Genomic DNA, 12,826 nt, shown 5'->3' with positions numbered 1-12,826 from the left:
GAGTGGGAGTTTGGGGGAGCCAGGTGGTGGGTATTATGGAGGGCACGTGTTGTCTGGAGCACTGGGTATGGTGCAAAAACAATGCATTCTGTTACGCTGAAAAGAAATTTTTTTTAAAAAGTACTAAAACATGGTCCTTCAAGTCCACTATAGTCCTCAAAGAATATTTCCTACAGTGTATTCTTAATAATTGTTGTTAGGTGAAATCTAAACTGAAATAGATATCTATAATTTACCAAGTGCTTAGTTGATTCATAACTTTAAGATGACAATATAAATTTTTTAAAAAGACACCAAAAATAAAACACTGTATTATAGAACAATCTTCATATAATATACAGTGTAACTTTACTTTCTGTCAATTTAAGCATAACTACAACAAATTAGAGAATCTATGTGGTGGGTTGCTAATAAAATTTCTCATCTTCTCAAAAAAAAAGACTACTATAAACAATTATATGCCAAAAAATTGAGCAACATAGAAGAAATGGATAAATTCCTAGAAACATACCACCTACCAAGACTGAATCATAGAGTAATAGAAAATCCCAACAGACCAATCACCAATAAAGAGATTGAATCAGTAATCAAAACATCCTCCCCCCGCCAACAAAAAATTCCAGAACCAGGTGGCTACACTGGTGAGTTGTACAAAACATATAAAAAATATTTAACACGAGTTCGTTCCAAACCATTCTAAAAAATTGAAGAGGAGAACTCCCAAACTCATTTGACAAGACTAGCATCAGCCTGATACCACAGTCAAGTAAGGACACTGTAAAAAAAAGAGAACTACAAGCCAATATTCCTGATGAATACAGATGCAAAAATCCTCAACAAAATACTAGCAAATTTAACTCAACAGCACATTAAAAGAATTACATATCACAATCCTAGAGGAGAACATAGGCAGTAACCTCTTCGATATCAGCCACAGCAACTTCTTTCAAGATATGTCTCCAAAGGCAAAGGAAACAAAAGCGAAAATGAACTTTAGGGACTTCGCCAAAATCAAAAGCTTCTGCACAGCGAAGGAAGCAGTCAAGAAAACAAAGAGGCAACCCACGGAATTGGAGAAGATATTTGCAAATGACAGTACAGACAAAAGGTTGATATCCAGGATCTATAAAGAACTCCTCAAACTCAACAGACAATCATATCAAAAAATGGGCAGAAGATAGGAACAGACACTTCTCCAATCAAGACATACAAATGGCTATCAGACACATGAAAAAATTTATCATCACTAGCCATAAGGGATATTCAAATTAAAACCACATTGAGATATCACCTTACACCAGTTAGAATGGCCAAAATTAGCAAGACAGGAAACAACATGTGTTGGAGAGGATGTGGAGAAAGGGGAACCCTCTTCCACTGTTGGTGGGAATGCAAGTTGGTGCAGCCTCTTTGGAGAACAGTGTGGAGATTCCTCAAGAAATTAAAAATAGAGCTTCCCTATGACCCTGCAATTGCACTACTGGGTATTTGCCCCAAAGATACAGATGTCGTGAAAAGAAGGGCCATCTGTACCCCAATGTTTATAGCAGCAATGGCCACGGTCACCACACTGTGGAAAGAACCAAGATGCCCTTCAAAGGACGAATGGATAAGGAAGGTGTGGTCCATATACACTAAGGAGTATTATGCCTCCATCAGAAAGGATGAATACCCAACTTTTGTAGCAACATGGACGGGACTGGAAGAGATTATGCTGAGTGAAAGAAGTCAAGCAGAGAGAATCAATTATCATATGGTTTCACTTATTTGTGGAACATAACAAATAGCATGGAGGACATGGGGAGTTAGAGAGGAGAAGGGAGTTGGGGGAAATTGGAAGGGGAGGTGAACCATGAGAGACTATGGACTCTGAAAAACAATCTGAGGGTTTTGAAGGGGCGGGGGTGGGAGGTTGGTCCCCCAATATTGTTCTTTGTGGTAGGTACTACCACAAAGAACAATACCCAGGTGGTGGGTATTAGAGAGGGCACGGATTGCATGGAGCACTGGGTATCATGCAAAAACAATGAATACTGTTACGCTGAAAAGAAAGAAAAATAAATAAATAAAGATAATAAATAAATGAAGATAATAATAAATAATAATAAATAATTAGTAAATAAAGATAATAAATAATAAATATAAATAAATAAATAAATCTTTAAAGATAAAAAAATTAAAAAATAAAAACCACAAAAATTAAAAAAAAGAATTACACATAAGCAAGTGGGATTTATGCTCAAAACGCAAGGATAGTTCAGCATACACAAATCAATAAATGTGATACATCACTTTAAAATAATGAAAAATAAAAATCATATGTCATCTTAGATGCAGAAAAAGCATTTGTCAAAATTCAACATCATTTCATGATAAAACTCTCAACAAACTATGTGTAGAAGGAGCATACGTCAACATAACAAAGGCCATATATGACACAACCCCACAGCTAACATCATACCTAATGGTGAAATGTTGAAAGCTATTCCTCTAAGATCAGGAACAAGACAAGGCACCCACTCTCACCACTTGTATTCAACTTAGAATTGGAACTCCTAGCCAGAGCAATTAGGCAAGAAAAAGATATGAAAGTTATTCAAATTAGAAAAAAGTAAAATTGTTTCTGTTTACAGATGATGTGATCTTGCATATAATAAATCTTAAAGACTACACACACACACACACAACTTTTAGTATAATAAGTGAATTTGGTAAAGTTTCAGGTTACAAGTTAACATACAAAAATCAGTTACATTTCTACATAATAACAATGAGCCATCTGAAAAGGAAAAAAGCAATCCCATTTACAATAGCATCAGAAACAATAAAATGCTTAGGAATAAGTTTAACCCAGAAAGTGAAAGATTTATACATTGAAAACTATAAAACCTTTATGAAAGAAACTGAAGATACAAATAAATAGAAAGATCATTCGTGATATTCTGATTATGCATCAGAAGAGTTAATATTGTTAAAATGTCCATTCTACCCTAAGCCATCGATAAACTCAGTGTAATCCCTATCAAAATTCCAATGGTCTTTTTCACAAAGAGAGAAAAATGCAATCTTAAAATTAATTTAGAACCATTAAAGACCCCAAATAGCCAAAGCAATTTTGAGAAAAAACAAAGCTAGAGTCATCATGCTTCCTGATTTCAAACTTTATTATAAAGCTATAGTAATCAAAACAGTATTTAACTGCAATGTAACTGGAATTTTAAAAAATTTAACTGGAATTAAAAACAGTCATATAGACCAATGGAACAAAACGAAAAACTCAGAAATAAACCCATGCATATGTGGTCAAGAAAGCCAAGAACTCAATGGGAAAAGGAAAGTTTCCTCAATAAATGGTACTGGGAAGACTGGATCTTCACATGCAAAAGAATGAAACTGAACCCCTTTCTTACACAGGCACAAAAATAATTTTGAAATAGACTAAGAACTTAAATGTAAGACATAAAACCATAAAACTCCTGGAAGAAAACATAGGGAAAAAATGTCTTCAATATTAATCTTATTTTGTATATGACACCCAAAGCACAAGCAATAAATAGCAAAAATTGTAAATGGGACTATATCAAATTAAAAGGCTTCTGAACAATAAAAGAAACCATGAGCAAAATGCAAAAGATAAAGCAGAGAAGAGGGAGAGAGAGGGCCAGAGGGTGGGCTGGGTTATTATGATTTTAGATGGAATAGCCAAGGAAGGCCTCGTGAAGAGGTAACATTTGAGTAAATACAAGAAGAAGTGTGTGAGCCAAGCACATCTCTCGGGTAAATGCTTTCCATGCCCAGACAACAGCAAGAGTGAAGTGTTGAGAGAGGAGAGTACCTACCACAAAGAACAATAAGGGAGCCAGGTGGTTGGAGCAGAGTGAGTGAGCAGGGAACCAGGTGGTTGGAGCAGAGTGAGTGAGCAGGAGAGTCGGTAGCTGAGGTCAAAAAGGGTGACCTGGACCTGATCACATAGGCTCTTAGAGCTATTCCAAGGATTTTTCTTTTCCTCTGAAGTCAGAAGCTTGCCTGAGGGTGTTTGGGCTGCATCTGAAACAAAATAATGTAATCCACATAGCTTATAAACAACAAAAATTTATTTCTTACAGGCCTACAGGCTGGAAGTCCAAGATCAGGGTAACAGCAGGATCCCGTGAGGGCCCTCCTCTAGGTCACAGAATTTTTGTTGTGTCCTCACAGGGCAAAGAGGACTAATGCCATCCATGAGCATTCTGCCTTATGACCTAATCCCCTCCCAAAAGCCTCACCTCCTAAAACCATGTTAGGAAGTGGGTGTTAAGATTTCAACATTTGAATTTTGGGGTATACAAACATTCAGCCTACAGCAGAACTGTTGCAGAGTTTTGAGAAGTCATATGACCTGACTTCCACTTTTAAAAGAATCACTCCTGTTGCTCTGCTGAAAATGACTGAAGGAAGCCAAGGACAAAAGCAGGAAGACCAGGGAAGTTGACATCAAATGCAATGAAATAACACGGCTTGACTGGGTATTTTGTCTTCTCACCTTTGATCCTTAAGTGTATACATGTAAGAAGTTAAGAAATTGTCAGAGAAAGGAAACAACTGAAGAAAATTAAAGTCAGTCTATTCTGTGTCTTGGAAGTAAGTCATGCAAAAGTTTGGAGGAAAACCCGAGAAAGAAAATAGTCAGAATTATTTCACCTTTCTTTCTTTTTTTAGCAAGGCACTGCACATCCACCTAAACTGGTTGCAATTTTGTCTTCAGAAATGACTGTTTAAAAAAAATGATTAATGTTTGAGGTGAAGGAATAATTCAGTGACTTGGTGGAATTCCTGCTACCTTCTATGAATCTTAAAAGTTTCCTAAAAAGAATCAAAGAGAGTCAGGAAAGGTGAGTTATAAAATGGGAGAGATGTTCCCAGAAGGGTGTAAAGGGGCGGAAGAAAATCTGATGGCTTGATTCCATTAGGAAGCTGACCCTAGAAAGATGGACTTTGTGAGAAGCATTGACCCATTATCTACAAGGAAGGGAAAATATAAAAACAGTACATATTTTTATAAAAAGGTAGAAAGCATTCAATCTCACCATGTGACTGTAAAAGGTCTTTAGGATAGGATGGAATCTTGGAGCTTGGGGAATCAAAGCACAGAGGATACATGCCTAGTTCTATCACTGTCATTTTATACAAAATGAATAAGGAGAAATGTAGGCAGAAGTCTCTAGAAGAGGAATAGTTCAATTATTGCAGATAACTTTAACTGCACAAGAGAAAGTATCTTTACAGTGGTTAAGATCAGCACAATTATTTCCTGCAACTGGTGTGGTGAGCTCCTAAGAAGGAGCTCCTAAGAAGATAGTCCCAGGAGCCTTCTCACTTTTATTACCCATGGAGAACAAGTTTGTCACTACTGGTGCTTGAGGCAGTTCAAAAACCTATTGTGAGTGGCTTCTAAGAGTTGGCCAGAAACATAAAGTACCATTAACTATGTTAGATACTGGCAGGAGGCCATGGAGAAAATGCAGAAACCCTCTCATCCCACTTCATTGTTTCACACAGCATGATCAGAGTTCAAGGGGGGAATACACTCAAATGGGAAATAAAGAGGTTTCTTCTCTTTTCCTGGACTGCACCCAGCTGCAGTGTCTCGGAGGTCGTTTTAAGTGCCCCCAACGGACTGAACCCTGCAAAGTTGGTGCCTACCATCCAAGTTCCTCACATACACGGCGGTGCTCATTTTGTCTTATGAACACTTCAGATTGTTGAGAATTGTTTTAGGCATCTTTAATTGTTGGAAAAAAGTCCTTTGACTCACAAATAGGCTCCAAATGTTATCAGACTCTCCAAGTACTCCCTGTACTTCAAATCTACAATTACTAACATTAATTTTGAAAGCTCACTTGTGTTTCTCTGAAATACTCTAAGTTTATATCTTTGGAAGATACATGATTTCATGGCAAAAAAAAAAAAAAAAAATACCCAGACCGATATATTATGAGGCTCTTTTCCTTCATGTGTCAACCACTCCTATGTTTCTTTTTAAAGCCTGAGGGTAAGAAATGACCCATATACCCTAATGCAGTAATGTGGTTCCTGTCCTATTGCGGCCCCTCAAGAAGTCTATCTATTCTGCCTCCTTTTGCTTTTCTGGAATTAGCCCTCTATTTTACTCTGATTTTACTCCTATTCTCTCTCCTCCAGACACTGTAATTGACTTTTCCTCTTACAGATTTGCTAACCATCTTAACCACCTAAACGTGAAAGTTATTATCTGCAACCAGAATGACACTTGTTACAAAGAGCAAACTTGGGGCACCTGGGTGGCTCAGCTGGTTAGGCCACTGCCTTTGGCTCAGGTCATGGTCCCAGAGTCCTGATCGAGTCCCACATGGGACTTCCTCTGCTCTGCGGGCAGCCTGCTTCTCCTTCTCCCTCAGCCTTTCCCCCTCCTTGTGCTCTCTCTCTCTGTGTCAAATAAATAAATAAAATCTTTAAAAAAAAAAAAAGATTCTCTATCCTTCATCCTTTGCCCCACCCCCCACCACTCATGTTCCCTCTCTCTTTTAAAAAAAAAAAAAAAAGAGCAAACTCATCATTCAAGGGTCTGGCCTGTGATGGTCTTGGTAGGTTGGCAAATTTTTTCCACACGAGCTTCCTACTACAGTTGCACTGCTGTTGAGAGAACTCGGAGAATCACATTCTGGTGGTGAATGGGTATACTGAGCTCTGCTCTCTTCTCTCAAAAAACTCTAATAATTTATTTAATTGGGCCAGTTTTATAGTTTCTACAAACATGGAAAGCTATCACTCAACATGACCCATAGTCACTTATTCATTGGACAGTCCAGGCATGAGACACAATTTCTCCTCTTCTGACCAGCACACTGAAAGGTCCTGAGAAGATAAACTATTATTAGTTAGCCTGGAAATATCCACAGAGGTTAGTGCTCTTCCCATGTTGACTAGTGTCATATTTATTAGAGGTAGTTAGAAGAACTCATATCACCATATCATCCAAATGTTGAGAGGGTCAAGCACTGTCCAATAGAAGTATACTGCAAAGCCACATAGGTAGCTGTATATTTTCTAATAACTACAGTAAAAACAAGTAAAGAGAGACAAATGAAAATAATTTTATTAATATATCTTATTCAATCCAATCTGAAAAAATATATATTCCAATAGATTTGTTTTCTATTGCAGCCAAAACAAAGTACTACAAATGTAGTGGACTAAAACAATACAGGTTTGTTATCTGGAGATCAGAAATCAGAAATGGGTCTCCCTGGGTTAAAATTAAGGTGTTGACAGGGCTGTGTTTCTTTCTGGAGTCTGTAGGAAGGGACCTATTTTCTTGTCTTTTGGATCTTATAGAGGCTGCTCATGTTACTTTGCCAGTGGCTCCTCTGCCATTTTCTTTCTTTTTTTTTTTTTTTTAAAGAAAAGGGTGGAATTTAATCTTTATTTACAGGACACTGCAAGAGAGGAGGGTCCACATAGAAATAAGAAACCCACTGGCAGGAGGAGCTTCATACAGTTTTTACCGTTTGGAACTGGTCAAGTAGAGTTTTGTTGTAAAAAGTGCTACAATAACAAAACACATTTAAAAAGAGTTCTTAGTAGAGAAACAGTAAGACAAACTTCTACCAAATAAAGCACACCACAAACAACTTTCTGCGTCGGCTGTACAAGCTAAAAGTTAAAGGTCCCAGCAGTGCCATCCTGAACCTGGAACGTATAGCCTTCAGAGGTAGTTTCTGGCACAACATTCTGATCTTCCTCTTCCTCTACAGAGAAATACTTCTCAATCAAGTTTAATGAAGCTTTGTACACAGACTCATTTTCATGGTTTTGTAGAGCCTCGATTTTGTCCAAACCTCCACATTCTTCAATCATTATACTAAGTTTCTCGGTTTCACCTAGTTTCTCAGCAGCCTGAAAGATGTTGGAAATGGCATCCAGAATGACCAGAATAATTTTGGTATCCTTCGCAGTTAAGAGGTTCATCAATGGTTCTATTATGCCACAATGGACGAGGTATACAATCTGTTCAACTGTCCCACCACTTGTATAGTTGGTCACAGCCCAGACAGCTTCCTTTTGTGTCTTAAAGTCTGCCTTAGAGAGAACACCAACGAGGAACGGGACTAATCCGTGATTCACAACTTGCTGTATCTGGTCCTGGCGGCCAGCTGTGATGTTTGACATCGTCCACGTGGCTTCCTTCTGAATATTAGTTTTGGGGTTCGTTAGCAGGCTGGGAAAGATAGCAAGCGCTCCTGCGTCTATTACAACCTGAGTCTGTTCATCTGTCCCAGTGACAATATTTCCTATGGCTCTTAGCGCAGGAGTCACAATGGGCAATTCGGTAGCTCCTAGAAGCTTCACAAGCTGCGGCACAACTCCTGTTTTCACGACCATTTCAATCCGTTCATTTGGACCATCCGTCAGGTAGGAGATGGCCCAGCAGGTATCTGCCAAGACCTCTGGATCATCGTGATGCAGGAGACGAAGTAAGGTAGGAAGAATCTGCTCGACGGCATCTAGTGGGGGTGCGGAGTTCTTGTTGCGACAAAGGTTTGAAAGTGTCCAAGTAAGGTTACGCAAGTAGCCACATGCTAACGATGACATATCAGGAACCGCGAGGAGAGCCAGAAGCGGATCAACCGCACCGTACTTGATAACCAAGTCTCGAAAAACGGAACCATCCCCTGCAATGTTTCCTAGAGCCCACACAGCCTGTTCGCTGATGTGGGCGTGGGAAGATGCCAACAGGGAAATGAACGCTGGGATCGCGCCTCCATCGACCACAGCCTTCGTCTGTTCTGAGGTCCCGGAAGCAATGTTGGTGAGAGCCCAAGCGGATTCAAACTGAATGGGACTACAATCAGTTCTGCCCAAGAAGGACACAAATTTTGGAATCAAACCAGCCCGGATTATGTTGTCTATGGGGGGCTGCTTTTCCCGAGAAAGCAGTTTCCTAGCAGCTTGAGTAGCCTGGAGCTGGCTTTCCAAATTGTTGCTATTTATGCCCTTGACAATGTCATCAACTGACCAATTTACAGTGCCCTGGTTGTTGCGGTTTTCCTGCAGTGGAGAGGTAGCATCATCGGGAAACGAGCTTACGTTTCTCCTTTTCAGCATCTGGTCATCCTTCTTCGCTTTCCTCAGCTCCACATTAACTTCTATTTGACGCCGCCTCATTTCTGTACTGTCTTTCCCCTTGTTCTTGAATCTGTTAAGGCGGGCAGCTGGTGAATTAGCATTCTTGTTGGTGGACATGGTTATGAGACAAAGGGAGAAAGCTACACGGCCGGCTCAGCTCCTCTGCCATTTTCAAAGCAATGGCTGGTCAAGTCTTTCTGAGACTGATTCTTCTGCTTCCCTCTTTCACATGTAAGGGCCCTTGTGATTATTTTGGGCTCACCTGGACATTCAGGATAATCTATTTAAGGTCAGCTCATTAGCAAGCTTGATTCCATGATCAATCTTAAGCCCCTTGCACATAAGGTAACATATTTGCAGGTTCTGGGGATTAGGACTTGGACACCTTGCGGGGAGGGGTGCAAGTGGGGGAACATCATTCTGCCTGCCACAGTTAATATAAAAATCAATGAGATATTATCTTATGGTCTTATTTTCATATCATCTTCAACAATCTTCCAAATTTGATGTGTATTTTGTACTTGGAGCACATCGCAATTCCAATTAGCCACATATCAAGTATGAAATAGCCACGTGAGAATGGTGGCTACCAAAGTGGACAGCAGAGGCATAAACAATGGTTCCCAACTTGAGCTACACATAAAATGACCTAGGGAGTTTTTAGAAATCCCAATTCTCAGTGTAGATTTTGTTCCAAAGAATTCTGAGCCTAGGCTTTAGTACTTTTTAAAGCTCCTGGAGTAATTCCAATGTGTATTCAAGATGGAAAATCTCTCATGTAAGCAACAGTAAACTCATTCTTTCTATGCTGTTGAAACATTTCTTCAACCTCTCTCTCAGGAACCAAAGCTATTTCCCTGATGTCAAAGATCTGATGGTTGTGCCATCCAGGGCATTCAAAATGACAGACACCAAATCATTGTGTGTTGGTGCCCGTGTGTGTGTGTCTGAGTGTGTGTGTGTGTCTGTGCATACAAATGCAATTGTGTGTGCACTTAGCTTTCAGCATTTGAAAATATAACACTCGGTTTAACTTCTGAATCCTCTGATCAGCTCTGAGAGCCATTCATACATGTTTCTTTGTTCACCAGATACTTACTAGATGCCTGCTGCACACCAGGAGCTATGCCTTCATTCTGGCAACTTCTCCGTATGCTTTGTAGGAGAAACTGCTATGGAAGAACTATAAAGCCAAAATTTCCATCCGACAGTATCCCTTGGCTCTTCTGAGGACACAGAACATAAACATACACACAAATGCAGCGGATAACACAGAATCGGCAACATTGCTAAGTTAGATCTGGCCAATTAGATTCTGTTCCTGGAAAAGTCTGCTCAGGATAAACTCATCGGAGAGAAACTAAGAAACCTTAACAATGGCTTGACCCCTGAAACACAAAACTTCCTCGAAGTCTGCTGTAAGCCTTCTCTCTCAACCTGTGTGCCTGCCTTTGTGCCACTCCTTTGTGTATTTCTCTCAATTTTCTCTCTCCTTTGTGTATTTCTGGTCTCTTCTCTTTCTCAGGAAGATGGTCCTATGAAATATAGGCTTCTCTTCTCCTTTCTTAGCTAACTATTTTCTGTCTGTTCTCTCAGTTTCTAATTCTTCATCAATTGTCCTCTCCTACCATTTACTATAAATCCCACCAAATGCTATTAGAATGCTCTTCCCAAATACAAAGCTGTCCTCTCTTTCTTTCTTCTTTCCATAGTTTTAACATACAGAATAAAATCTAAACTCATTATAATCCTCCACAATTTGTCTCAATTACATTTGCACCTGCATCTCCCACCACCCTCCTTCATGGCCAGTCCTCTAGGCAACAATTCTGCTATTCCCTGATGAGATCTTGCACGTGGCTTAGGTGTCTGCTAGGAATTCTCTCCCCATTCACATCATGGTGGACCTTCCACCCACATTTCATGGCTCTTAACAAGTTCCATATAACTGCCCCTACACTGTATTCCCAATGATGCAATCTGCTTCGTGTGTTTGTGCAAATCTGTGTCTTAACCTCTGTATTAGTAAGGGTTTTCCAGAGAAACAGAATAGACAGGATGAATATATACAGAAAAGATATTTATTTGAAATAATTAGCTCACAAGGTTATGGGGGCTAGCAAATTCAAAATCTGTGTTGTAACTCAGCATGCTGGAGACTCAGGGAAGAGCCAAAGCTACAGTTAAAGTCCAAAGGCCATCTGCTGTAGAATTCCTTCTTGTTTGGAGGAAGTCAGTCTTTGGAACTATTCAGAACCTCAACTGATTGAATGAGGCCCACCCACATTATGGAGGGCAGTCTGCTTTACTTAAGAGTTCACCAATTTATGTTAATCTCATCCAAAATACACCTTCACAGAAACATGACAAATAATGTTTGACTGTGTATCTAAGCACCATGGCCCAGCAAAATTAATATATAAGATTAACCACCAGCAACCTCCTTGAGCATCTAGAAGGCCAATATTGTGACATTTTATCACTAAATTCCCATCTTGCACCCCCTTCAGGGATGACATGATGGCTTACCCTTGGCAGGCCCTCATTAAACATGGGCTGAATTGAGTTCAACTGAAGCACACATACAGGCCTTGATTGTGTCTAGTGGTATGTCAGCACCTGAAAAGCAAGCATTCTTTCAGTTAGACTAGGTTTGTGAGGCTTTGTCCTTCCACAGACCTTTGATATTTTCTTCTCTTTCCTCATGACACTTGGCTACCAGTAGTAAAAAATGGAGAAATCCCTCAAATCAAAGTAGTCACATATATTATAAACCTGATACTAATGAAAATGTCAAAAATCCAGCTTGGAGGCACTGGAATGAGCAAATGAGCCCTTGGCCAAGTCATCCCGAGGGTATTAAATAAAGAGTCACTTCAATGGATCTTAGTAGCCAACCTGGGAATTTCTACAAGTTTATAGAAATCATAGCCCTCTTGATTTTCCAGTGCAACAGACCAAAGCCCAGGATGGTATACAAATGTATATTTGCCCAGACTCACAGATCAGAGGCCTTATTAGTAAAGAATGGAAAAAGAAAATGGGGGACCCCTGCCCTTATCATATTCGAGCATGCTGGGTCTGTAGGGCAGAGCTGAATAAGCAGTTAGCCTGACAACTAGAAAGCTCTGGGGGATTGTAGCCAGTGAGAATCAGAAAAGCAAACACTGCCAGATTTCCCCATCCATGGAATGCCTTACTGGAAGAGATGGAGCTCTGAGAAGTTCATTTCCTTTTTTCTCTTTCACTAAGACCCGTATGGTTTTATAATGGCATTTTAAGCTAGCTGTTAATGTGGGTAATGTAGTTTGGGAAAAGCAAAATGGCCCAATTATAAGAATCAATATATTGTGTGAAGGGAGAACAAAAGCCTCTATTAAATATGAAGCAGGGCTTCAATTCCAACTAGAAGTAGGCCAAACAAGGAAACCAAAACCATCGCGTGAGATTGATGTGAAAGAGGAGTGTTTCTCTAATCTCAGCTTGTTCATTCCTCCTGCCTGGTGGAAATGCCACTGCTTCACAGGGCAAATTCGTGGTCCCAGGCCCAGCCTGCACATGCACAGAGCACCCAATAAGTCCTTACATTTCATGAACAAGTGAATGAATAAAGTAGGTCATGAATAGCCCTGCCCTACCTTTACCATTTATTTTAGGCCAGTGCTTTCAAAGTGTGGTCCTC

The 12,826-nt window shown here is 39.8% G+C and overlaps 1 protein-coding gene across 1 annotated transcript; it reads right to left on the bottom strand.

Annotated features, from left to right (window-relative positions):
* Nucleotides 1-7,489: 7,489 nt before the first annotated feature.
* On the bottom strand, nt 7,490-9,293 carry LOC131834489 (importin subunit alpha-1-like). Its single transcript, XM_059179179.1, has one exon. The coding sequence runs from the start codon at nt 9,259-9,261 to the stop codon at nt 7,672-7,674; it is 1,590 nt and encodes a 529-aa protein (XP_059035162.1). The 5' UTR covers nt 9,262-9,293; the 3' UTR covers nt 7,490-7,671.
* Nucleotides 9,294-12,826: the final 3,533 nt, after the last annotated feature.

The sequence above is a fragment of the Mustela lutreola genome, chromosome 6, assembly GCF_030435805.1.
Source record: "Mustela lutreola isolate mMusLut2 chromosome 6, mMusLut2.pri, whole genome shotgun sequence".
NCBI classification, from domain to species: Eukaryota; Metazoa; Chordata; class Mammalia; order Carnivora; family Mustelidae; genus Mustela; species Mustela lutreola.
The sequence above is the reverse complement of the archived record's forward strand: the minus strand, read 5'-3'. Positions and strand labels throughout refer to the sequence as shown.

Coding starts and splice junctions, on each gene's coding strand:
- LOC131834489 (XM_059179179.1), bottom strand. CDS start 9,261: ATGTCCACCAACAAGAATGCTAATTCACCAGCTGCCCGCCTTAACAGA.